Source organism: Colletotrichum godetiae (assembly GCF_030913485.1).
Source record: "Colletotrichum godetiae strain CBS 193.32 chromosome Unknown BDP55scaffold_2, whole genome shotgun sequence".
NCBI lineage: Eukaryota > Fungi > Ascomycota > Sordariomycetes > Glomerellales > Glomerellaceae > Colletotrichum > Colletotrichum godetiae.
This window is the reverse complement of record NW_026851250.1, coordinates 1,994,188-2,019,036: the sequence shown is the minus strand read 5'-3', so window position 1 is coordinate 2,019,036 and position 24,849 is coordinate 1,994,188. Positions and strand designations below refer to the sequence as shown.

Sequence of the window (24,849 nt, the reverse complement as noted above, 5' to 3'; positions counted from 1 at the left end):
GGGAGCAACGATCAGGCGGTCTGCGATGCGACCGTGGCGACATCGGGGCTCCTAACTACAGTACAACAATTATGCGCGGTAGATCCTGTGAATAGCCTAAGGCGCAATCTACGAGGGGATGTCAGGGCCAATGCTTGCGCTGGATCAAGTTGGCGAGATAAGAAGGGCCCCGTCAGGCAACTTGCAACTAACTTGCCAAGACCGCTGTGGAATGGCTGATCATCCCCACCCGGTGACAATAGCCATAACTCCAGAGATCGCCGCCGCTCACGAAAGATCATAAGCATGTATGACGCCCGTGAGGTTTGGTTGTTGGGGAGAGACAATTCTCAGGAATACCCTCAGTCGACCAAATGTTGTCGCGTAACGGCTATTGGTGGCCAGGAGCTGCCTTCAACACCAAAACCGTCGAGATGACACTCGTGAAGTCTCGACGACATTGGAGGTCCTCGGGCCCCGAAAGCACGAAGCAAACTTCCTGTAGTTCCAAATATCTATCCAGTACAAGCAGCTTACCACTACCTACGTTGATTGCGTTTGTAAACCTGATGAGACAACCCTCTTGAATACATCGAGTTTAGTTAGCGTGGCGCTGCAAATGCAGGCTGCGCAGTTTATGATAGGCAGCCTCGCGTCGAGTTGGCACTCCGCGGTTTGCCCACATGCATGCGTTCTGCCATAACAGAGCGGGGTTGTTCGCCGAGTCTTGGGGGCCTGCCTCCGTCGTCCATCTCCCACCCCCTCTCATATCATCTCTTTATTCTCTGGATGCCTGTCATGTCACAAGAACCTCCCGAAGACGAAATTCGTTACACTTGGACTGGCCGCGGACGCAGTCGTTCGCCTACAGATCGAAGCGCTTACGTCGAAGACACATACGAATCAGATTCGGCCGACGGAAACCAGAGAGAGCATTCGCCAGGCTACGCCGAATTCGATTATAGGACCGAACCTGATTACGAACGTGTACCGCCTCCTTTGAATGCGACAGATCGGGGCGACATACCCGATCATTTTGTGACTCCAGGAGTATATGAACCGTATCGTAGGCCTCGACAGTCCGACTATTATGCTTCAAGAAGCTTTCATGCTGGTAATACAAGACGACGAAGCGCGTCGCCTAGGGAAAGATTGACTCGCTTCGCTGACAGAGTATCATTTTCTGAAGATGCAGACCGAGACGGATCAAGGTCTGCGTCAAAGGCTGCTAGCGATATCACTTCGGCCTCGGACAGGTCGGACACCTACCCGAAAAAAGGCAAAACTCGTATTCCGATCCGCCTTGTATCCAAGAGAGCCTTGATAGACTTGGGTTATCCCTTTATTGAGGAAGGAAACACAATAATTGTCCTCAAAGCGCTTGGGCAGAACAACATTGACGAACTCCTTAAAGCCAGTGAAGAGTATAAGCGCGTGGAGCTCGAAATTACTGGACAAGATCATTCGTCAGCTAATACCCCTCCGGTAGAAGTCATCGCGGTTGATATCGAGCCACTGTCTGACACTGATGGGACAGCCCCTGGCCCGCGAGATGGCACCTCGCTCGACTCTGCCCATAACCGATACGCTACATCCCCGACTGTCGGTGACAATGGCGCGGAGTTAGGTGGTCTTCGGAACGGCCAGAGGTACCAAGGGAGCAATCAAGTGCATCTGTCTGGTGTTTTCAGTCTGAATCCAAGTGATCAGCCTGTTGAAACCCAAGTCTCCAGCTCGGAACTATCAGAAGCACAGAAGGCTTGGAATACACCAAAATCATGTATCGAGAACGGAACCGTAACCACGGAGTTGATAAACATTCATGCCGCCGAGCACTACATGGGCCAAGCAAGTAAACACAAGGTCACTCTTTACTGCCCGAACTCACCACATTCGGCGAAGTTCAACGCATCCAAACTTCGAATGCGGTGGCTGTGAGTATATTTCTTCTTTATCAGCTGACACTACGCTGTGACATCTCTAAGCTGAAGGTTTCTCGTTATAGCCACCTCGAGGGACCTGCCACAAAACTTCGAGCATTCGAGGTGAGTAATCTCTGTCATCTCTTCTTGAATGAGTTCCATAGACAAGGGACAAATCATGACCGTGCCATAGAACTTGGTTGCCGACTGTCCTTTCATCAACCATGAGCTTAGGGCCGTTGCACTCAACGTCTTAGTCGAAGCATTTCGGCGATGCAAGAGACCCTCTGAACTAGGTTCTGAAATTGAGCCTGGAGCTGTCATTCGATACATTGGAAGGCCTGACAGGTTTGCTGGAAGATACCGTGGTAGCCCTGTGTTTGATACTGAAGCAGTTGCTTTTCTCTCAGTCCCTTTCCTCAACTTATCAAACAGAATCTCTCCAGTAGACCGTGCAAGCTACACAAGCACCATATTAGAGTATCTTTACGGGTACGACGCTGGAGTTCTAAGACACGCTCACGCTAGTGGACAGGGCGTCATGCTGGAAGAGGAGCTTGTGCCACGGACAATCCGTGTACCGCAAATGTGGTCCCTAATTATAGGATCAAGTAAGCACTGATATCAAGTTCTCATCTTAGTGCCGACTATGCACAGGATTCGTCCATGTACTGTTGTACTGATGAAACTTTATCATAATAGACTTGCTTATCACCTTGTCTCAGCTAGACCTTCAAGAAGTCATTGCAGACAGCATTCTTCTTGAAAGGAAAACGCTTGGTGATACTCCTGGTGTATACACTGTTCGGATTGTTGATGAGACCAATGTTTATCGGTATCATATCGTCATCGACAAAGACTGTAACTATGCGGTAGGCGCGAGAGTCCGATACCGATCTGAAAAGCTTATTGCCACCATACCATACTGACTTCCAATTCATAGGAGTTCCTCAAGCATGCTGCAGCTTTGGCCTTGTCATCAGAATCGGATCTCTCAACGTACTCGCTTGTAAATGAGAATGGTGATCTAGTCAGTCCGAGTGATTGGCTGAGTTTTCTCCAAACTGGAGAGGTAGAGGATCGTGTCTTTGGTTTGAGAACGCAAGCGGCACAGGCGAACACAAGCTCAGATGAGTATCGGGCTTTTACCATGAAGCTTCTGATGGATGTACCGAACAAGCCCTATCGAATCAAGGAGAAGTCGATCCAGTAAGTTACAACCGTTTTCAAAGGATCTCATACTACGTTTGGGTGCATGGCTTTTAATTGAGGATGTGAATAGATCTCGGAACTTTGAGGAGAATGGTCATGCGGAATCCAAGGCCCTGACCATATACCACCCCCCCGAGCCCAGGACCTCAAAGCAAAAGGAGAGCCATCACTCTGACGGCAATGATATGAAGAGCTTAGTGGTTTTCGACCCTCGGAGACTTCCTGTAAGAAAACAATCAGCCGAAGCTCACCGAAGGCCTGAAGAGAAATCTGTAACGCTACGGTCGACCATGCCTAAAGCCGCACAAACAAGCCTGAAAGCAATACCTGAGCTCTATGAAATCGAGAATGAAGTAACAGAAACTGATTTATTTGCTGACGAGAGGGTGAGGAATAAAAGATCTCTCCCAAAATCATCGAAAGACCGGCTAATTTGAAGATAGATGAGTGTCTTCAATCATACACCGGCGGGCCCTGCTTCTCATCCAGGCAGCTTCAAACCAGGCTACACGAGGACCTTAGGGGAATTTGTGGGAGCTTCGAAGCAAGATGCCAAGGCGGGGGTTTCAGAGGCAGACAAAGAAATTCGCGAGTCAAGTCATGGCGAGAAGAGGTTGAGCTTTCCTCGACTAGGAACCGGCCCGCCAATCGCAGACGTACCCACGCATGACTGCGCAGCACCCAGTGGCGATGAACCCACGGAGCCGAGATCTGTATCTGAGAAGAGTTCGATGTCCGATACCAATCAGCAGTTCCGGGAGGAGGGCAGCTCCGAGTTCCCTCTACGTATAGCAAGCCCTATCAAGCCACGCATAGTTCCTTTCTTGACTTGGAGACTATCGTGGAGGGATGATGAAAGAAACGACATGGATGTTGAAAAGAACCTCAAACAAATTCTCGACAGGTTAGATCGGTCTTTGAGGTCTCGAGTAGTGGGAAGCACCTATCTAGGAGGCTTATCATCGACACCGGCAACTGTTGCTGGCAAACTTGTTGCACTTTGCAGCGAACCTGACAAGACTCCAGATTCGTTCATGTTTGACGCAGGCGACACCGAACTGAACTCAGGATCCCCATTTGCTGAAATGATGATGTCCCAGGATGTGCAAGATCAACACTACCACAAGTGAAGGTCCCGTGGGAAATAAAGAAGCCACTGCTACAGAAACCGGCAGTGGCCAACAACCGCAAGACTACTCTCGAAGTCTCGACATGGCATCCTTGAAAAGTCAGAGCGACCAAACGAGGCGAAGCGAACTTATGATGGCGGTCCATTTAGCATCTTCGGACATACTGAGATCGTTCTTGCCGACCTTGGGCAGTCATGCGAAGCACCAATTGATCTGCAGGTTTTGGGGTGCACTTGACACCATCATTAGAGTGAGTCCCCTCTAGCATAGGCAGCGATGGAGAGTTCAAAAGCGATGGTTGATACTAAAACTAGATTTCTATCAAAGCAAATCCATCTGTCGACACTGAGTCTTGACACCGTTCATCATTCTTCATACATTGTGGTGTTACCGAAGATACCAGATAATCTCGCAAGCACAATGTCTGAAGGACATGTATTTCAGAAAGGAGACTGTGTTCAGTGTAATGAAGACTGGACGTACACATCATTAACGGCTGCTTTGCATCACCTCCACTCAGCCCACACGAACTGTCCTTTGGAGGCATCGACCAACAACATCTTCGAAGATCCATGCACTGCTTTTATCAAAGAAAGCTCTTCTCAAACAGAGACCTTCACGAACAACGAAACCACGTCTGCTTGCCACAGCTTTTATACCTCTATCAACAGCATCAACAAAAAAGTTCAGAACATTCACTGTTCGGTGAGTGGCACCTCGGACGAGAATGGAACAAGAAATCTCCGACCCCATCTATTAACCAACTTGGTCCATGCTTTTGAGGAGATTGTTGCCAAATTTGTTGTGGCAGGCAGGTTCTTGAAACAGAAGAATCTAGCTCGTCTCCAGATACCGGATGATCGAGATGGAGTGGCACTGGTTCCGCTCAATGCTCTTGAAGCCTGGGAGAAAGAGATTGACGACAAAATCACCGAGCTCTTAAACTTAGCGAGGCGAGACGTCATCATTCTCGGCACCAGCAAGCGCGATATTGACAGGCTCATCATTGCTCCAGTTGGTCCGGAGTGTCTACTCGCTACAATCATCGCCAATGTCGAGAATAACACCATGCTGCAGGGAAATCACCGGAGAGTAGATATCATAAGGTACTACAGAAAATTGACGGCTAGGCTTCGATTCGGAGCTATCTCAGATCCGAAGAGGAAGCGATTTCTGGAAATTTCGGCTCTGGAAGAAGAGCTCGAGGCGCTCCGCGCATTGGTCCATGTGCAGAGACGGCTGACAATAGCATACCGAAATATTCTGGACCCTGCTGGCTTCGACTCTATTCAAACGGACTGGAGCTACCTCAAAGATCGGCATGCCATGTTTCGCCTGGAGAGAACTCTTCTCAACTCACAAAATCAAAAGCTTGCTGAAGATGACGATACACTGCGCCGGTTACAAATGATTGCAAGCGGGGTGAGGAACAGTCTGAAGCAGAACATTGAGATTCTCGAAGAGGGACATGGGAAGGCAATTCGAGTATTCACTATTGTCACGCTATTTTTCCTCCCTTTGTAAGTTCGCCCAAGGATGTCTATACAGAGACGTGCCATGCTTCGACCCTGTGTGGCGCGGTTTTCATTACTTCAACCTTCAATCGGGAACTCTAGTCTAACATGAATGGACCGAACAACAGGTCTTTTGTCACGAGCTTCTTCGGCATGAACACGAAAGACGTGAGAGACATCGACTGGGATCAAAAATTGTTTTGGATGTCAGCATTGCCGGTGACAATTGGAGTGATGGCCACGGCATTCGTCTATGGGTACAAGTGGGATTCTGTTGCGAGCTACCTTAGTGTCATCTTTCCAACCCAAAAGGCGGTTTCCCCGCGGCATATCTCCAGGGATGATATGATGCCGTTGATGGAAGACAAGGTTGAAGACAGGACATCACATAACTCGCCGGCTGGGGAAACGCCCCGATCGAGGTGGCCCGAGAGGTTATCACATAGGATCACACGTCGACAGGGTAAAACTGGACGGGGGATTCCGCGACGGCAGACGGGGGATAGCCTTTTGATCTAGCACTTTCCAGTATTGAGTTCATCTCACTTCAATCTCATGTACGCGGTCACCAGTCTATCACTGTGATGGTAGTATCAGTCAGAAATTAATGATATTGAGCTTCCTGTTTTCCACAGTGAATCTCCACCCACACTTAGATCGCTGAGAAGACATGAACCCCCTCGGGATAAAAGTCGACCCAACAGTCCAGTCATGAGCCGCATTAAGCTTTAATGATAATAATGCCATTCCGGCTTTAGTTTTAATAGCTTCGTAACGACCAGCGACTACTTGGTGTTGTATGTCTACCAGCTTTTGCTTCTTTTGCTGACGGAAGTGTCGAAGTGTCTGGTGGGACACCTCGTTTTGCTCTTCAGATCCCGTTTTCACTGGAATCACGCTCAGAGACATAAACGGAGTCCAACTTTAGAAAGTTGACAGGCACCAAAAGCAATGTAAAGCCCTAGGCTCTAATGCCATGAATCACTAGAGTTGGTTCTTGTAAATATGAGGCCGTCCTTGATACCAGGAGACGGGAGTGGTAGGTAGAGGCCAGGGATCGTGTACCTAAGCTGAGCCAAGAGGAGACCAGCGGAATTGAATAAAGCTTCAATTGCTGATCGGACTTCACCAGATGCGCCGTCTCCTGCGTCGTTTATTACGTCTTCTAGTGCCTGTCTCAGTCACTATGTCACCGCGTTTCTGGCGGCCGGCATTAAAGTTTTCGAGGAAAAGACCTTTCCAGCTTTCCCCCTCTTTTTGGTTCGCGAGAACATGTCTTAGGTCGCTTCCTGTGACGGGATAGGGAACCCGAATCTTCAGGAAATCGCGTAGAGCCCGAAACTCATTTCGCCCCCGGCTTGCGAATTGCGCGGCGACTTGCTCAATACGGAGCAAATGGAGTTGGCGCTCATCCCCTTCCCTAGAGGTCAGAGTTAATCAGCCGACCTTTTCAAATTCGGGAATGGAGTGCGTATTGTGTCCATAGGAAGACGACTCTCACATATTGCGCCTACTCATGGATATAGCAACCAGTGTCCCTAGCACTTACAGCTTATATAGGCCATCTGCATATTGTGGTCTCATCAGACCGTGGAGGTCCCGAATAGAATGCGCTTTCGCGAATATCAACCAGGATTTAATCCGGGGATGTTCAGCAATCCGCGCCAAAGAGTTGAATTCCACAGCAAGTACTTCGTTGTTTGGAATGGCTCTGTGTAAAGCTCTGTGGCAGGGTTGGCACAGTTGCAGCAACTCGTTCATCTCTTCAATGGTGAATCGGTCGCGATCACGTTGAGTTCGCGGAATGACATGGTGTCTTGTGATTTGATGAGTCTTCCGTTCGCAGAGGTCACAAAACCCCGGAGCTACATTGCCTTCATCCAGGTGCGTAACAAGTCCTTTCAGCCAGTAGAGCCAATTCCGGATAAATCTGACTTCATGATGGTGTTCAACTCTTTCCGTTATCAGTTCTGCTAGGATATAATCGAAATCCCGTAAGGCTTCCTTGGCTATATTAGAAGGGTGACTTTGTTGCATGGCCTGGAAATTAGCATATCTTTCCATGAGACGTTCTTCGGGGCTAGGTCCTCCTGCGCCAACTTCTTTTATACGGCGTTCTAGTATGCGAAATTCTGTAGCGCGACGTTCGTTTGCTTGACGTGCTTTTTCGTGAGCGCGACGTTCTTCTTCGCGGAGTTCTTTCACACGCTTTTCTGCGTTGCGAAAGTTTCTCATGCGACGCTCTTCTGTACGGCGCTCTTGCTCTTGTTCGTGACGTTCCTTTGCGCGACGCTCTCCCACGTAGTCTTTTATACGGCGTTGTTCCTTGAGACGTTGTATTGTGTAGCGCTCTTCTGCGAGACGCTGCTCTCCGCGAACGGTCTCCTGTGAATGACATTTTTGCCCTTCCTTGATGGTAGCATGCTCCTGCTCATTGACGTCCCAAGGCAACGGCTTCACAGGCTCCTGGAGCTGGACGGATAGCGCTTTCTCTCTGTGCATTATCGTCGAATCCTCTTGAACCGCTGCCTTGTGTCGGCCTGGCTGTGTTTGTGATGATGAGTCTTCGAAGTCTTCTTCGCTCGGGTTGGGCCCGGGGGCTTTCATAACCGGGACTCCCCTCTCGCGCGATAGTCTATCGATGAGGGCGGCGGCTTCTGCCTGGGTGATGAATCCGGATCGAGCGCGGACCTTGGGAGCCGGGGTGACTTTGGCTGGCGAGGCATCGAGTTCGTGTAGGTTTGAGATCGGCGGCAGAATTTTTTCATGAGTTTTCGGTGTTGGTTCGGGGTGTACTTTAGAACCGGAAATAGCGTCGTGACTAGGAGAAAGGCAAGCGGGTGGTGGAAGTGCATCTGCTTCCTCTTCATTGCCTGTCGTTTTGGCGATTTCATGATCGTCCTTCTTAATGTCTTCGAGAAATGATCCCCAGCTCCTAGTTCCCGTTCCCGCGGCCCTCTTGGGAGCGCCTCTCCGGGATTTGATGCTTGTTGCCGCCCTGGCCCTTGCCTTTTCTCGTTTGCTGATTGAAGTAGACACTGCGTTCAGTTGATGTTGTGTGCTTGATGGGACAGGGCGTTCTGTTGAAAGACGGTTCAATTGACCGTCTTCTTGAAGAGACCCCGAGTCCAAGGCAGATGCTTGGTGGCCATCGTCCTTCTCCATCTCGCTTTCCATCGCCTTGGCTTCCGTCCCTTGGGCTTTAACCTCCTCTGATATCTCGCCAACATCCCTGGACAATGAAGTCTCCGGACTCAAGTCCACACTTCCCTCAACGACAGGGTCGAGGTCGAGGTCGGCGAGAAGACTCGACCCATATTCATCGTCCACGAACAGCCTCTCACCCCCTTCAGGGAGGGAAACCAAAAACTCCTCGTCCTCAACTTCCCCAGAAGCCGCCACACCCTGCTCCTGATGAAACCCCCCCCATTCCCCACCCCTCTCGTGTGCCGGAAGCGAATTACGCTTCCATCGCGGTGCCGGCGCCCCAGCCTTTGCCCTCGGCTTCTCCAGTGGCCTTAAAAGCGGCTTCGGCTTGGGTGGCGAATTCGGGTCAGGGGCCGGGCCTTGGACCTGTAACGCGTGAAAGGCGCCCCATTGCGCTGATGCCGGTGGTGGCAGGCTCTGGTTCGCGCTTTTGCTTTGAGGTTTTCTTCTTGACGCTGCTGCCGTTGTCGTCTTCATCTTTAATGATGGTATCGAACCAGAGGCGGTCCCTTTACCGCTTGTCGGCGTAGGGTCCCTTTTGACGACCTTTGGGGTTGGCCTGGCTTTAGCGATTTGGCTACCAAAGGAGCCCCAGGCTGACGGGACGTTTGGCTTTTCCGGTGGTTGATAACATGCCGGTTGAGAATCAGAGGCTCCAGCTTGGTTGGTTCCGTTGCCGTGTTCGACGATAATGGGAGCACCGCCAGAGAGCGGCAAACGCGAGTGCTGCGCGCCCTCATCTGAAAGCCGAGGTGCCTCTGCACCACAAAGGGAGCAGGAACACGTGAAGAACCGGACAGATAAGCCATGATTTGATTGAATCTGATATAATAGTCAGCAATTATTCACTTTCATATGCTTGAGGCTTCTCAATGGCTCGATACCGAACCAGCATACCTGTTCGGCGCGTACCAGGCTTCGTGACGTGATGGATCGGGCCACCGTTGACAAGATATACATCTTTACCGGGTTAGCAGCGGTTCAGACGAGGAAACCACCGGCTGCACACATCGAAAAAAAAAAGCAACTGAGTGGGTTCCAGCGAAGTATCATGGCCGCCGTGCGTGATGTACAGGATATTTGGCTTGTTGAACGGTATTCATTTGGCAATTTCTGATTTGCGTGTCATCGGTAAATCGCCATCACAGTTAGTTGTTGTCCTATGTACGGTGTTCATACTGTGTTGGCCCTCAGGCACTATGTCTCAACCCTTGATCTTCAATGACATCGAATGAGTGACGGTATCGCAGCAGCATGGCTTCCAAGAAATGAGCAAGACCATGAGCATCAGTTCGGCTCAATCAATTTGACAAGCTTCATCTTACAAGTTACAGCACAATTCTCAAGGCTCTGCTTGACATCCGCCAACCACTGTACAAAGTGTAGTCTCGAATTAAACAACCCAACAACGCAGTTGCACCCCCGATCATCAAAAGAGAAGTTTATAGCTTCTCAGGTGAACCAATGGTATTATACATCTGAAAACTTTCTGGGTGCCTTTCCATTTACAGCGTCATCATCAAACTCCATCCTGATCCCATTTCCCAAATGCCGTCCTTCGTTTGACTACCTGTGAGGCAACGTCCGCTCGTGCTTGCGCTTGACACCCGCGACACGTCCAATGCAATCCTAGTACACGGGCGTATTGTCCGCGTCGGCCAGCCACAAGGACGCCAAATCCCTCGAAAGACCCAATCGAAGTATGCGAAGCACGTCGTCGGCCGACGCGCCCGCCGTGAGTCCCGATCTCCAGTCCCAGCCGCGTTTCGTCTTGGCAAGAGAGGAACCACTGCCGCTGCCGCCGCTGATGGATCGGTGAAGTTGGCTGGCTAGCATGGAGCTTCCGCTGAGCATGTAGCTGCTTCCGCTGAGCGAGTTGGTGCTCTTGCGCATCAAGTCCGCAGGCGTGGAACCCTTCATTCCTGGTGTCGAGGCCAGGACAAGCTTGAAGAACTCGTCTGCTGCGTTGAAGATGGTAGAGTTGACTGTCTGAATGTCCTCAACAGCCTTGAGGAGCGTGTCCATCTGGTCGAGCGTAATGACTGAGGGGTTTTGGTTGACAAACGGCAAGGCCTCGCCCAAGAGAGCGAGAATGAAGTCCTCGCTAACAACGGCGTCGCGGGTTTCATCGTAAAGGCCTCCCCGAATGTTGTCATCCGAGCTAGCGATGACAGCAACAAGGGCGGAGGCAGCTTGCTTCCGGAGAGTGGCAGACTTGTAAGGGGACAAATCCGCGAGTCCGTCAGCGTCACGAAGCTCGTAGAATTTTCGGAGCGTAGCGTAACCACTCAGCATCCGCCCGAGAAGGTTCGCTGCCTCAAGATCTTGCTTGGCATACTTCTCGAGGGTTTGACTGCGCTCGTTCAGAAGTCGGTAGAGGTGGTCGTCCAGGTCGTTGGCAGGGGGGTAGACCGTGGAGTGGAGCAAAGAGTACGACATGAGAAGGTTGAGCACCTCGCGGACCTTTCCTGGTCTATGGGCCAGGGCGTAGTACCAAAGAGCCTCTCCGTATCTGTGAGAGTCTTTGCCGAGAATGTCTGCATAGGTCTGGTAATTGGTTAGCGCGGTGAAAAGCAGGGTTCGGCAAATTCTATACATACCTCTGCGGTCTCTTCGGCATAGGAAATCATGCCGAGATCGTTGAGAATCCTCCAGACCTTATCTACAGTGGCTCCTTGTTCAGAATCGAGCTGGTCTAGGATATCCCGAAGCAATTCTCCGACCATGTCCTCTGATTTCGCAGCTGAATCCATCCGGCCAAGGACCTGTATCGCCATCTCCCATCCGCTGCGATCTTCCGAAAGGCTCTCGATTCCGGCCAGTTCGCGTGCGTAATGTGTAAGCGTAGTGTCTTTGATGCCCTCTACATCGTCGGCAGTCTGAGGAGTCACTCCCAACATCTCCAGATCCTCCATATCCAGGCTCTCCATCGTAATCAAGTTGGGCTGCTCGGGCTTAGGTAGCCACTGACCAAGAGAGGCAAGTTCTGCCACCGAGGAAGCAATGGGAAGTGACCATGCACGAAGGATTCCGATGACAGCCGCAAAGTTTGACTCAAAAGCAGAAGCGATGGCAACCTCAACAGGGTTCATGGAGTTGAAGTGGAAGTCCGACTCAACCGCAGTATGGAAAGCCAGCGACAGGCGTTCAAAGTAGCTCTCCGGGGTGGCAGGCGTAGCTGTCATGCGGAGGCCATGGGAGCGGGACATGCGCAGGCTCCTCTGCTGCCCTCTACCTTCCTCCCACCATCCAAAGAGACCAATCGTGGCTTCACACCAGTCCTGTGCTGTATCCAGGATAGCCTCTGGCGTTCCCATGATGATCTGGTAAATGGTCTGGAGGTGTTCGTAGATGTCCCATGGAACCTGGCCCTCGGCTTTCCGCACGAGGCCGGCCAAGGAACCCCTTCCGTATGAGCTGTCATCACTATCGCCAGCGAAGAGATTCTTGTCCTTGCCCTCGGCAAACCGTTGAAGTTTGTCTAGTGAGCCCTTTGTCTGGATGCGGTACAAGGTCCAGTCGCTGCTGAAGATATCCCAATTGCCCTTGGTGATTGGGCACATGTCGAGTGCCTCGCACGCAATACCGACGGCGCGTTGCAGATTATCGAGAGCTTTGCCAGAGTACGCAAAATCAGCCCGAGGACCCTTCTTGACGGACTCCCATCCAGCATTCCTCAACAGTTTTGACGCAAGTTCGACATTGCCACGGATGAGAGCGCTTCGCAGTGTCGGCCAGAAGAGGCTGTGGCACGCCGGGCTCGGCCTGTGGTTCATGACGATTTCGTACTGCTCGGGGTAAATGTTGTGATTTTCCTCGATCCATCGGAACAGAACGTAAGGCAGTGGCGGCGCTTCGGTATCGACGGTGCCTTGGTTTGCGAAACGAGTGTGGTGCATCTGAAGCACTAGCTGGGCAACATAGGCAGCCTTCGTGAATGGCTCGCTTTCGGGACCGGGGCCAATCTCGGCAATGTGCTCTCCCTCCGGCATGGGTAAACTGTCGGCAAAGTCGTTCCAGAGGTCCACCAGAGGATAAACAATGTTGGCGAGCGAGACGTCGAGTTGATCGGGGTCCTCCTGCGCACCAATCCCTTCGTTGTAAAGCTGGTTGATCAGGTCTTCCGTCTTCAAAACGACGCCTGACGACTCGTTGATTTGAGCCATGCCCAGTTCCTTGTACAGATCCTTTGCGATTGCGGAGAACTTGAATTCTGTCCGTCTGTTGCCCGATGAGCGACGCATGGACGAGGCACGGAAGATATCCTGGGCTTCCCTGCGCATTCGCTCCGTTGCCGCTGGCGTATTGAGCAGTAAAAGATCCGACTCTTCGCCGCCTATGCCGCCTTCGCCTTCGTCTGAGTAGGCTAGATCCTCATCGTTGCGGGTGCTGTGCCGCATGTTCAGGAATATATCGTCATCGTCCTGGACCTCTTCGTCGTCCGCCTCGGCATCCCCGTCTTCGTCCCCAATATCGGCTTCGAGGTATCGCTCCATCTCCGCGTCGGCGACATCGCGCTCGTCGTACTCCTCATCCTCGTCCTCTTCCTCTTCCTCCGAGCTGTCGGGTATCATATACCTGCCATTCCGGTTATCGTAGGTGATGTCGCTCTTTCCCGCGCCAAGTTCCCGGCTCAGTGCCGATGGCTGTCTCGTCGTGGGTTTGGTGTTCTGCAGAATCGACCGGCCGAGTGGTTGCGCCGAGGCAGAGTCGCTTCTTCCAAAGAGGTTCTTGCTAGGCCCATTTGAACTGGCACCGCCGAAGCCAAAGGGCTTCTGCGCAGTGACGCCTTGCAACAAGGAGCTTCCGAGATAAGACTCGGAGGGAGCACCTTGGGGTGTGAAGGAAGCAGCGGACGAGGGTGGAGGGCCGGCTGGCGTCGTTGATGGGTTTTCGCCGAAGGGATAGTATGACTTCTTCTGCGGAGTTTGACCGGGCGTTGACGGCGGTGAGCTATCGAAGGCTGAGTCGTCGAAGGAGAACTTGTTGGGCATGATTTCGTTGATGGAGTGGGCGACCTCAGGTCACCCGGATGAAGCTAGTCGTCGCAAAGTTGTGTTGATCGGTGGAAGTGAGGTTATCAGGTATTCAGGAGTGCAAAAATTCTATACGTCGCTTTCTTTAGGTGTGCGAAAGTCGTCGAGGCTAATTGGCGTGACTGGTAGGTCGCAGGCGACAAGGCTGAAGAGCTGGGTGGTGGTGTTTGGGCGGACGCGCTTCTGGTCGATAATTTTTGGAGGTTCGCGATGCTTGGCCAGTCAACGCGGAAGAAGCCGACTTCTTGGCCCCACCACCGCACTGGATCTGTCGAGCTCCACTCGCTCTGTGTTTTTAAAGGGGGCCCGAGCTCCCTGGCCCGGTGCCGCTGACACATCCAACCGGCCTCGGGGTGAAGGTGCCTTTGAGAAGAACCATGGATGAATAGCAAAGCTTCCAGGCGTTCTGGAGCAAGCGTCCAAACATCAATTCTTCGTGACCTTGTTGGAGAATTCTTTAAGGTTCACACGTCTCCTCCACAGCCATGCGACTGTGATGCCATTGTGATGTCTCTTTTTCCGGGGTAAGCACACACCATTGAAACCATGAGCTTCCTTGGTTTCCCCTCTTTTTGCTGTCAATCTGTTCTACCATCTCTTCCCATACTTTTCCCAGTCGATCGTTCGATTATCTTTACTTAAGAGGATTGTTCATCCATTCTTTTTTGACTTGTATCTCTCTTCAACAAGTACCTATCCGCGGGCAACTACCTAAGCGTCTCCTTTATCTTATCTAAGCCGCCCCGGAGCTCCCCTCGTCTTCCTCCGTGTCACGGCGTTCTAGCCCGGCATGCCGATTAGATAGGGTAGAGCTGCCAAAGGCAGTAAGAAAACTGATTCGAGCCTCCAGGCCCGGACATAAATCGGGCTCTGGACGTGCGGGCCTAAGAAAAGCGCCGCACTCCTCAACGCCCTCTTGGCAACCACGGAAAGTCATCCCCCAGAAGGCGGGCAGGCAGGCTTGGCCAGACTCAATCGCCGATGGGCTATGCCTGCAAAAATGTGCATTAATAGCACCTCAAAAGCCTAACCCCGACGGCTTAAAGTTTTGGTGTATTGCGTCTTCAAACAATGATAGGCTGCAGGCCCGAAGGTGCGCCGGAGGAGAGGAGAGACTGGAGGGGGGCATAATCCAAAAGGGCGGTTTTTGGTGAGTGTGGAAGCGCTTGGAAGTCCCAGATACGCAGCTGCCCCGCCACCCCCGGCTGGGTGCCCGTACAAGCCGTGATTCGGCCTTCGTTCTCGGGAAGGGAAGCAGTCGCTGCAGTTTCTTCATGATGGTGTCCGTCGGAAAGGCATCCGTTGGTCTCGATTTCTATCTGGCTGCTACCGTAGCTTGTACCTAAGCACGCAGGACCAACGGCCAATGGGGACAACAGGAGAAAGACTTGCAATTGGGTCCTAGCCAACCAGACAACAGGAATCATCCCCAGAACCTCAATCGGCCCAATGACGTACTCGTGTGTCGCTGCTTGGGAATTCCCTTCCACCCGCCTCACCCAAGACTCGTACAAGTCACGGCTGGCGTCAGTAGTGTTTTATCCTCTACTTGGTCAATGACAAGCTGAAGATCTCCGCTTTTTCAATTCGTGGCCGAGTGAGGTGAAGAGAGAAGCCCAAGTCTACCTTACCTCAGAAAGAGACACAGAAAAAGGTACCTCGAGTCTCAGTCCCCGAACCCCCGAGACTCATGGATACTTTCCCCTCCCGAGGGGAAGGTGGGGTTTGGAGATGGTGCCAAAAGACACCCGGCGGCAGTTCTCTCCCCCTCTGCCAGTGCCCAACCTGTATCTTGGACTTCCACCTCGTTGGAATAAATACTCCTACCCTGCCCGGTTATAAATTAAGCTTAGTGTGCCGACTTCCTCCTTCCATCAAGGTTCTCATCGACCATCATCACACAACATGTCTGCCACTGCAGGAAAGGTATGTAATATTCGCGTTCCCACTCCCAAGCACTTTACATTACATCTACATTCCCTGCTCTCTGCGTTTTTCTCCTACCCATTGCGGGGTAGCTTCGACGACCAAGGAGACGACTGAGACGGGAGCCATCTTGACAACCCGAATCCATCCGCTGACCCAATTGATCATCTGCAGACCATCACTTGCAAGGCCGCCGTCGCCTGGGAGGCCGGTAAGCCCTTGAGCATCGAGGATATCGAAGTTGCCCCGCCCAAGGCCCACGAGGTCCGTATCGAAATCTACCACACCGGTGTCTGCCACACAGGTATATAAACCCCCCGCCTGAAGTCTCGGATACAGATCCGAAGAACCGCTCCAAGGATCTGAAAGGCTGATAAACACCCTACTTGGAACAGATGCCTACACTCTCTCCGGCAAGGACCCCGAGGGAGCTTTCCCCATCGTCCTCGGTCATGAGGGCGCCGGTATCGTCGAGTCCGTCGGCGAGGGCGTCACAAACGTAAAGGTCGGCGACCACGTCGTCGCCCTCTACACCCCCGAGTGCCAAGAGTGCAAGTTCTGCAAGTCTGGCAAGACCAACCTCTGCGGCAAGATCCGCGCCACCCAGGGCAAGGGCGTCATGCCCGACGGCACCTCGCGCTTCAAGTGCAAGGGCAAGGACCTGCTTCACTTCATGGGCACCTCCACCTTCTCCCAGTTCACCGTCGTTGCCGACATCTCCGTCGTCGCCGTCCAGCAGGATGCCCCCATGGACCGCACCTGCTTGTTGGGCTGCGGTATCACCACCGGATACGGCGCGGCGAGAATCACCGCCAACGTCCAGGAGGGCGACAACGTTGCCGTCTTTGGTGCCGGCTGTGTCGGTCTCTCTGTCGTTCAGGGTGCCGTCGTGAACAAAGCTGGCAAGATTATCGTCGTTGACGTCAACCCCAACAAGGAGGAGTGGTCGAGAAAGTTCGGCGCGACGGATTTCGTCAACCCCACACAACTCGGAGACCAATCCGTTGTCGACAAGCTCATTGAGCTCACCGACGGCGGCTGCGACTTCACCTTTGACTGCACGGGTAACGTCAGCGTCATGCGCGCTGCTCTCGAGGCTTGCCACAAGGGGTGGGGACAGAGTATCATCATTGGTGTCGCTGCTGCTGGTCAGGAGATCGCCACCCGTCGTAAGTACCACTTGCATACCCTCATTTCGAACTCCCGCCAGAAACTAACCACGTTTCAAAAACAGCGTTCCAGCTCGTCACCGGTCGTGTCTGGAAGGGTTGCGCGTTCGGCGGTGTCAAGGGCCGCTCTCAGCTGCCCGGTCTCGTGCAGGACTACATCAAGGGCGACCTCAAGGTGGACGAGTTCATCACCCACAGGAAGACCCTGGGCGAGATGAACAACGCCTTCGAGACCATGAAGCAAGGCGACTGCATCAGAGCCGTGGTCGACATGCGCAAGTAAGCTTACACACAAAAAACCACGGGCTTTCTGGTTGCACGAACCGTTTTGTGCTGTCTCTTGAAATACAAAAAATACTGATAGTTTAATACAAAAAAAAGTGAAATCGATATCCCAGTACCTCCTCGCGAATCCAAATTGTGAAGCCAGGTGGGCGGGCGTGGTGGTCGTCGTCGACGACGAGGTGGATCCGCTCAGCCTGTCCGTACGCGCAACGTCGCGATATATGTCGATAGTCAAAATGCTTACACCATGTCGTTGAAATTCCATGTCCTCATTTGCTTGAGATGTCTAACTTGTATTCGTGTGTCTTTCCCTTGGCCCTTTGGGTGCTTTTTTCCATTGAGATTCTAGGCCGTCCGTTTGTACAATTCTGGGGACCCGCGGTGGTGACATCCGGCGGCGCGCGGCCCCGATAGTAGTGGGAGTCCCAAAAGTCCGGTGTCCCCCTCCTCGTCCACGGTCATGTACAGGGGGGACCGGGCACATTTCCCATCTGTGTCAGTAGTAGTACGAAGTAAATCTGGGGTACCTCAGCTGTAGGTGAAATCAGCACTAGCTGTCATAATCGCTGGATTCTTCAAAATGTCGGACGAGAGGATTGGGCCTGGCCGAGACTCGAGAGGCTTTGATGCCAAGTCGACCAATGATTGATCCAACAGGATCTGCCAGCAGAGGCCTCTGAAATGTGAGTGCTTTTGCGAGAGGGATTTGGTCAAGATATCTGGCAGAGTCGTAAACTCAGGATGTTCAAAATCCGATCAAACCCAAGCCAGATGACCTCTTCCGCTATTACCCAAGGGTGGTGAGCTGATGATGATGGGCCACGGGCTTGCTCGAAAAGGGGTGCGCCACACAGTACACACCCCATCAAACACCATTGAATCATTAGACGTGTACGGATACGTCTTTGTCTCAATCATTGTCCCATAGATCCGACCGAGACACCTGTTCTCTCTCTCTCTCTCTCTCGGTATGAGGCCTCTCTTGCTGCCACTCTGCTTGCGTTTGTACTACATCCTAATTATTACACGTCATCTGAGAGGGCCACAGCACCGATTGTCCATTGTCCGAACGTCTTTGGGCGAGATTGTCCGCGCCAATTGTCTCGGAAATGTGCGGACACTGTGGAGTATTCAATGTGGTCGTTTGACTGCAGACGCTGGCTAGACTGTCGTAAGGAGTACAGCCGTGGTCCGGGTAGACTTGTTCATTTCTCATCAGTCAGTGGCATGCCTGCTGTCTACTGCTGCCTTCCCCTCCTGGGTTGCTTCTTTGGGGATGAGACGGATGGATGTCAAGCCACAGACCTCCTCAAATAGTTATATTGGTTGAGGAGGAGTGGGACTGGGGAATCGGACGATTTTTATGGCAGAGCGGAACGGGGGGTGGTAAATAGAATGAACCGTGGGGAATCGCACGGGAAACAACATCAAAACCGTCCGGTTCACCGTTTGGCTCGTAATTTTAGGAAATAGTTGTAACTGGGGAAGGCTGAGATTCGTAGGGGTTCCGACCCCCATTGTAAATCAAGATCCGAGTGCATTGATGGCTAATTTTGATGGGCAATCAAGCCTAGACTGGCAATCTCGACATCCGGCGTAGCATCGACTAACACTGTTGGGGGACAACCCAGAAGGTAAGATGGAGAGGGAAGAATGTCGCCGTAGAAGGAAATAGGAGGCGCTGTAAATAAACATAGGACTGCTCCATAACTGAGGATTCCCTAAATCGGATGCTGAGCAAAGGATTGTGTAACTCACATTTTTGACACATGCCTAAAGGCACCGGGCGTTTCACTCCCAAGGGTTTTGCGGAATGCGAGAAATGACACCAAGGGCGGTTTAGCCAGGCTCGCCCATCAGATGCTTTGAGTTGACATTGTGCCAACGCACATGTGTCTCTATTCCCATCTGAACCGTAGAAATCAAGATCCAACGCTTGCTCCAATGATCCAGCGGCAGGCGGGCCTCAAGTGGTTGAGGTGGGGGCTTGCTGGCTCGAAATGCAAGGCGGTCTCGGACCCTCGACAGCTCTGTGAAGTAGGCGGCTATTACTCAACGATGCGAGGTTGGCTGGTCTCGTGAACAGGCGACACCACCTCAGGATGCAATTCCCCCTCAGGGATGATAAGATAAGACGGGCCAGACATGGGTCAAGTCGACAACCGGAGCGCAAGGATCGTCTTCTCGGGGTCTTCGTATCCTTCCATTCGATCCCTCTTCGAGAACAACACCGGACACGAGATAATGGCCGTGGATATCCCGTGTTCGGTATGCGGGTACGACGAGCGAGGATGGACAACGTTGAGCTGCGTTTGTCGACGGGCAGACAGTGTGTCCCAGATATACACCTTTCCCGTAGTATCTTGGCCAGTTCGCTGCATCGAAGATACTCCTCCTGGAGCACATGCTGAAAGCCAATGGCGTCGCTCCCAAGCGCCTGGATGCAGTGGCTGCAGGAAGCCAAGTCCAATACGGGAGGAGGTCGGGTTGCACGACGCTAGACTGGGCGGCACTGCTTGGGGCGACTTGTAGCTAGTCATTCGGTGCCGCATCTGCTATTACAGGGCATCTTTCCCTCCACCTGTCAGAACTCAACTTGTGACTGCGGAAGATCAGGCCAGCCAAAGACAAGGTGCGGTTCGGCATGCGGAAAGATGTTGTTGTAATTGAGGTAGACTTGTTGGACAGCCAGTTGTGCATCTCCGGAGCCGAGCTCTGGCAAAAAGGACAAAGTCATTGCTCCGTCTAAGCTGGACGGACATTGACAATCCCAAACCTGGCCGCACCGCTTGGCTCAGCCGTGTATCCTCCTCATTTGCTGTTCCACCATTTCTCAAGTGATGATGGTCGTTGCAGGCCCACGCGGGGATTACGGGAAGTTGATGTCGCGGAATAAGCTGTTAGGAGTCGCAGCACTGGCATCTTTTGGGTTCGGAACCGAAAATTGCTCACCAGAAGGTCATTGCGTGCGGAAGCCCCGAGACGCTTGAGGACGGTCCTCTTGAGGAACAGTAGAGACGAGGTTGTTCCTTGCAACTGTCGAGAGCAAGGACTTCGGGCCGGTAAGGGATCATAGGACGCTTGTCCTTTGATTAAGATAACTTTACCATGGTTAATCTTGAATCTACCAACACCTCGTTTGCACGTCATTCATCGCCGTTGAAGCAGTGTTAGAGTGGATGGGACGACTAAGACAGGTAGGTCGAACGAATCTACAGCGGCCGAAGCGGGCTTCACTGCTTATCGAAGTGGCATCGAGGAAACTGTCGGCTGTTCTATCAGTTTCGGAACGTTGCGGTAGTCTTTCGGTACCTCATGCGGGGGATGCCGTTGGCGAGAGCGAACAAAGGCCAGCGGCGACGATGGCTTGTGACAGGCGGCTGCGATGCGATTGGAGAGCAGCACCAAGTCGGTCGCCCATCCATCCATCACCAGCCATCTCGGTCCTAAGTTACGAACTGGTGCGGACTGCAGAGTGAGCTGGGATGCCTCCTGCAGCTCGGGCTCCAGCACAAGCCATGATCCATGAGGCCATGCTGCCGCTAACGACTATTGCCATGCCGTGACATGCAATGCCATGTATTGCAGGAGTAGCAGAGCAAACGACCTAGGCTTGTCTTAACTGACAACTGTGGAAGTGTAGGCCTAGCATGGTGCCTGTTCGAGATGAGGAGGATTGGCCGGCTTGACTTGAACAGGCTGAAAGACGGACTAGGCTGCTGAGTTTTGCGGCACAAAACTTCGGTACCCGTCCATCGGCAGTCCTTGGACAATCCGAAGAAATGGAGGAAGGGGTGAGGTGGGCAATGTATCGGTAGATGGAAGGCCGGTGATCTGTACCGATGCAACGGCGAGAAGAGCATCTTGGAGGTTAAAGTGCGAAGTGTTCGCGATAGACGGGCAAGGAGGAGAATGGAGTTGATAGATAAGGAAAGAGAATGGAAGGTTCCTTCGCACCTTTGCAATGTAGGAAGGCACCTGCCTTCCAATTTGGCAGTTGCAGCAATTTCGTGCCTTCCTCGAGGCTGCACTGCTGAGAGTTTCCTTTTAGTTCTTCGTAAACCTCCTTCCTTCCCTTCCGGCGATGATCCTACCTTGCTCAATTGACTTGTATTCGGGAGTTGCAAATCACCACTTATTTTATTTTTTTAAGGTATTTGCCTAAGGTAGCGTGGAAGGCAAGGAGGTTGAACAACCCTCCTTCTTGACTCGTTCCGAGCATCTACTGTGGTAGTCTAACAGGACGGTAGGCCAATCTACATCTCATCTTCTGCACCGTTCAACTCATTCACATCTGCCTTCACCGCGTTGTATCTACCTGACTCAGTCCCAGGAATTCTGTCAAATCATACCCTCCTGCGGTCTGCGTTGCGTCGTTGGCAAGGCCGCATGGATCGAATCACGCCGCCTTGCTGCCACTAGCATTCGAAAAGTCACCTCATTTCCTCAATCACCAAACCACCGCTGACGTACATCACCTTACGCATCCTTGCCTCGATTTTCGAAGCACTCATGGCACTATACCTTGCGCACTTTCAGCTCCCTCGTTCCTATTCAGTCTCACCAGTGAACCCTCGTCAGCCACCGCGCCAGGTTACTTTCGTCCCCAACGCCATCATCCATGGCCATTGGCAGCACTGATCGATAATCTCGACAAGCCATCATAGGCTATTCCGGGGCTGATCCGTCTGGAGTGATCCATTGAGTCGGGACACAAGCAGCCAACGGAGGAATAACTTATACGAATATCCGACGGAACGAGAGACACACGAGAGGCGCGAGGCCCAGTCCGATCCAGTGCAATCCAGTCTACCAGTACCTAATCATCCCGACGTCCATTCACCGCTTTCGGAGCCTCATCAACCGTCAACCAGTGTCATCGGCATTGTCCTGGCGCCCATTTGACACAAATCAGCACTGCCAATTACAGTTTTGAAGCGCCAACGCCAGCGTCAGTACCCGTCCCCGAGCCATCAGCGTCAGCATCGGGCGCCAGCCTGCCTCGCGGCTTGCCCGCCTTCGCCTTGGACTCCCTTCTCCAATCCAGTAAACCCGAGGTGCAAAGCCACCAGAGTCTCCGTACGCCGCTCTCTTGTTTCGCCCACCCGTCAACGCGACCCTGACTCCATCGTGCTTGTCTCCATCAGCGTTGTCTCGACCTCCGCCCCATCGGATCTACCAACCTACGGCTGACTACACCCACCACTCAGTCCTCAATACTGACCACTGACCAACTACATTGAGACCTACCTTCGGTTATACGGAAGGTACCTGGGTACCTCGGACGCACACGTACGCTGTTCACTGCCTGCTCACATCGCAGCAGGGAAACACCTACTGTTCCGGCTGAACAAAGAACAGGGAACCTCGACTCTGGTGAGTCGAGCCTCTTTTTCTTTCCTGTACGGATACCCCCTACCCTGGATTTCTCTAGACTTTCACTTGACCTCACACCCACACGGCTGTGCACCGATATCCGCCGCTTCCACTGCAACTGGAGCCATTACCCTTCCCAACGCATTACTTGACGAGTCGTCGTCGGTGTAATGGTCTGCCGGGCTGGCTGGGGGCCCCAACATCTAGCCCAAGTTTACTCCGTACGGACACCGCATTTCTGCTTCGACCTCGAGTTCCGTATCTCGCGCAAGGCCAAGTACGGATACCTCCTCTCGTCATTGTTCCATTGGATTCTGCATGCGCAAACGGAAACGGCTACCTTAGCACTCTGCGTGGCATGGATGTCACTGGGGACACCGTGGACACCGTGGACCGCAGAATGGTCTGTCTGGCCGTGCATTGCATGGCAGCGCATCGGAGCGCAACTCAGCAGATGTCCATCTAACGCGGGTGAGTGCTTCCACTTGTCTGGCTGAGGAAGAGGAGGAGGAGGGAAGTGTGAGGAGGGCCCTGAGGTGTGTGTGTGTGTGTGTGGTGTTGTGGTCACACCCCCCACCGTCCAAACTGAAGACTTCAGAGTAACTCTCGCTCACTCCCGCAGCCACAACCTCTCTCTTCCCGGCCGTGGAGTTGCAAAGTCCACCCAGAGTGCCAGACTAGCAGGTTGAAGGTGGTGAGGTAAGCCTGGGAACGCCTCGCCTCGTTGCTTGGGTCTCCGTTTTAATCAATCCTGCATTGGCGCCTCCGATGAAGTGTGCCCTGCATGTCCATTTTCCCAATAAATAACAACATAATCCACCCCCCTCCCCAGACCAGACCCAAAGCTCCACCAGCCACCCTGTCCCCTGCTCCATGTCCGTTGTTCCTTGTCTTGTCTTGGTTGTCATTGTGAGCGCTTCTCCCGCCTTCGACCTGGCGCCTGGCTTGCCTGGCTGGACCTGGACCCGGTCCTGCCTCTCTGCTTATTAGATCATCATTGACCGACTGACACAATTCGCCTCCAGTCTTCTTCTATTACTTCTACTCTCACTCATCACCTCTGATTCACTCTCTTCTTCTCTTCCCTCTCTCACTTTTCCCTCATCCCCTCTCGGTCTTCCACACTTACCGCCTCGCCACTCAAGCTGCTGGACCCTGACGAGTCATCATCTGCGATCAAGTCCGACATCATCTCTCGACGCCGCAGCCTACATAAACAACCAACGTTGCTCTCCGACGAACACACCAACACACAAACCGTCTTTCCTCCCAACAACCACCCATCATGCCTCAGAAGAAGATTCGCTGCACTTTCAAAGAGTGCAAGGATGCCGCTCAGCGCATTGTCGGCGACTGCGGGTTCTGCAACGGCCACTTCTGCGGCAAGCACCGCCTCTTAGAGGATCACAAGTGCGACGGCCTGGAAGACGTAAGTTTTACTCCTGGATCAACGTCCTCATGGCTCTTAGGACTTGGTACTGTGTTGCAAGAGGAAAACCTCATTCGCTAACTCAACTGCTCAGTGCAAGAAGCAATCACATGAGCGGAATGCGGCGCAACTCGAGAGCGAGCGCACGCAAGTTATCCGCGGGGTATAATCGGATCGACAACCCCGAGACCGATCCAAACCGCACGCCACCATGGCACTCACGTAGGCACTCACGTAGCCACACATATACGGCAAGATGCCACGAGTTAGCCTACAAGGCCGAAAACAGCAAGGATTACACCATATCAAGAGCTGTCAGGCCAGTTTAGGGCGCAAGGCTCATCTCTTATCGCACGTCCTAGTCATATGGTTGGACCTCTGCACGACACGATGGATCAGTCATCTTCGACACAGTTTTTGCGAGATTTGAAAGCTCGCATTCATAATGCTGCAGCGGTAGCGACGGCGGCGACAACAGCGTTCCTGTTTGGTTTCCGCGTCATTTGCACGATTCAGAGCGGCATCCCGTCTGAATCCTTACACCAATGATGTGTATCATACTTCGGCTTAGGGTAGTTTGGCTTCATACTTCCTCCGCACGGCGTACCGGCGTATAGTTCATTTGGAGCGGCCGCATAGGAGAAGGTTGGCCATCAAATTTTGA

At 52.6% G+C, this 24,849-nt stretch overlaps 8 protein-coding genes across 8 annotated transcripts; 5 read left to right on the top strand and 3 right to left on the bottom strand.

Annotated features, from left to right (window-relative positions):
* Positions 1-663: 663 nt before the first annotated feature.
* On the top strand, positions 664-2,595 carry BDP55DRAFT_644109 (uncharacterized protein; the record flags this gene model as incomplete). The annotated part of the gene is made up of 3 exons (XM_060573563.1): positions 664-1,913; positions 1,985-2,024; positions 2,095-2,595. The coding sequence occupies 3 exons, from the start codon at positions 667-669 to the stop codon at positions 2,521-2,523; spliced, it is 1,716 nt and encodes a 571-aa protein (XP_060436525.1). The 3' UTR covers positions 2,524-2,595.
* On the top strand, positions 2,339-4,629 carry BDP55DRAFT_143871 (uncharacterized protein). Its single transcript, XM_060565570.1, has 6 exons — positions 2,339-2,512; positions 2,604-2,785; positions 2,845-3,110; positions 3,184-3,499; positions 3,557-4,493; positions 4,571-4,629. The coding sequence occupies exons 1-5, from the start codon at positions 2,443-2,445 to the stop codon at positions 4,241-4,243; spliced, it is 1,521 nt and encodes a 506-aa protein (XP_060436524.1). The 5' UTR covers positions 2,339-2,442; the 3' UTR covers positions 4,244-4,493; positions 4,571-4,629.
* Positions 4,422-6,410, top strand: BDP55DRAFT_143885 (uncharacterized protein). The gene is made up of 3 exons (XM_060565571.1): positions 4,422-4,493; positions 4,558-5,763; positions 5,886-6,410. Exons 2-3 carry the CDS (start codon positions 4,664-4,666, stop codon positions 6,274-6,276), a joined length of 1,491 nt encoding a protein of 496 aa, XP_060436523.1. The 5' UTR covers positions 4,422-4,493; positions 4,558-4,663; the 3' UTR covers positions 6,277-6,410.
* A 190-nt stretch (positions 6,411-6,600) lies between these two features.
* On the bottom strand, positions 6,601-9,192 carry BDP55DRAFT_644103 (uncharacterized protein). The gene is made up of 3 exons (XM_060573562.1): positions 7,307-9,192; positions 6,823-7,177; positions 6,601-6,741 (listed from the first exon to the last, which is right to left on the bottom strand). The coding sequence occupies exons 1-2, from the start codon at positions 8,932-8,934 to the stop codon at positions 6,883-6,885; spliced, it is 1,923 nt and encodes a 640-aa protein (XP_060436522.1). The 5' UTR covers positions 8,935-9,192; the 3' UTR covers positions 6,601-6,741; positions 6,823-6,882.
* A 1,401-nt stretch (positions 9,193-10,593) lies between these two features.
* Positions 10,594-13,958, bottom strand: BDP55DRAFT_539935 (nuclear pore complex subunit Nup85; the record flags this gene model as incomplete). Its single annotated transcript, XM_060568076.1, has 2 exons — positions 10,594-11,511; positions 11,565-13,958. The coding sequence occupies 2 exons, from the start codon at positions 13,956-13,958 to the stop codon at positions 10,594-10,596; spliced, it is 3,312 nt and encodes a 1,103-aa protein (XP_060436521.1).
* Positions 13,959-15,064: 1,106 nt separating this feature from the next.
* On the bottom strand, positions 15,065-15,427 carry BDP55DRAFT_626307 (uncharacterized protein; the record flags this gene model as incomplete). The annotated part of the gene is made up of 1 exon (XM_060571617.1): positions 15,065-15,427. The coding sequence occupies one exon, from the start codon at positions 15,425-15,427 to the stop codon at positions 15,065-15,067; it is 363 nt and encodes a 120-aa protein (XP_060436520.1).
* Positions 15,428-15,905: 478 nt separating this feature from the next.
* Positions 15,906-17,378, top strand: BDP55DRAFT_540113 (chaperonin 10-like protein; the record flags this gene model as incomplete). The annotated part of the gene is made up of 4 exons (XM_060568094.1): positions 15,906-15,926; positions 16,101-16,230; positions 16,322-17,095; positions 17,161-17,378. 4 exons carry the CDS (start codon positions 15,906-15,908, stop codon positions 17,376-17,378), a joined length of 1,143 nt encoding a protein of 380 aa, XP_060436519.1.
* Positions 17,379-23,810: 6,432 nt separating this feature from the next.
* BDP55DRAFT_143476 (AN1-type zinc finger protein) lies at positions 23,811-24,835 on the top strand. Its single transcript, XM_060565569.1, has 2 exons — positions 23,811-24,185; positions 24,280-24,835. The coding sequence occupies exons 1-2, from the start codon at positions 24,042-24,044 to the stop codon at positions 24,352-24,354; spliced, it is 219 nt and encodes a 72-aa protein (XP_060436518.1). The 5' UTR covers positions 23,811-24,041; the 3' UTR covers positions 24,355-24,835.
* Positions 24,836-24,849: the final 14 nt, after the last annotated feature.

Bases quoted from the DNA above. Each gene is read 5' to 3' on its own strand.
- BDP55DRAFT_143871 (XM_060565570.1), top strand. From the start codon at position 2,443: ATGCTGGAAGAGGAGCTTGTGCCACGGACAATCCGTGTACCGCAAATG. The intron at 3,111-3,183 runs GTAAGTTACAAC...GGATGTGAATAG, and splicing joins ATCAAGGAGAAGTCGATCCA to ATCTCGGAACTTTGAGGAGA. The intron at 3,500-3,556 runs GTGAGGAATAAA...ATTTGAAGATAG, and splicing joins ATTTATTTGCTGACGAGAGG to ATGAGTGTCTTCAATCATAC.
- BDP55DRAFT_143885 (XM_060565571.1), top strand. From the start codon at position 4,664: ATGTCTGAAGGACATGTATTTCAGAAAGGAGACTGTGTTCAGTGTAAT. The intron at 5,764-5,885 runs GTAAGTTCGCCC...ACCGAACAACAG, and splicing joins ACGCTATTTTTCCTCCCTTT to GTCTTTTGTCACGAGCTTCT.
- BDP55DRAFT_644103 (XM_060573562.1), bottom strand. From the start codon at position 8,934: ATGGAAAGCGAGATGGAGAAGGACGATGGCCACCAAGCATCTGCCTTG. The intron at 7,178-7,306 runs GTAAGTGCTAGG...TCTGACCTCTAG, and splicing joins GCAGATGGCCTATATAAGCT to GGAAGGGGATGAGCGCCAAC.
- BDP55DRAFT_143476 (XM_060565569.1), top strand. From the start codon at position 24,042: ATGCCTCAGAAGAAGATTCGCTGCACTTTCAAAGAGTGCAAGGATGCC. The intron at 24,186-24,279 runs GTAAGTTTTACT...TCAACTGCTCAG, and splicing joins AGTGCGACGGCCTGGAAGAC to TGCAAGAAGCAATCACATGA.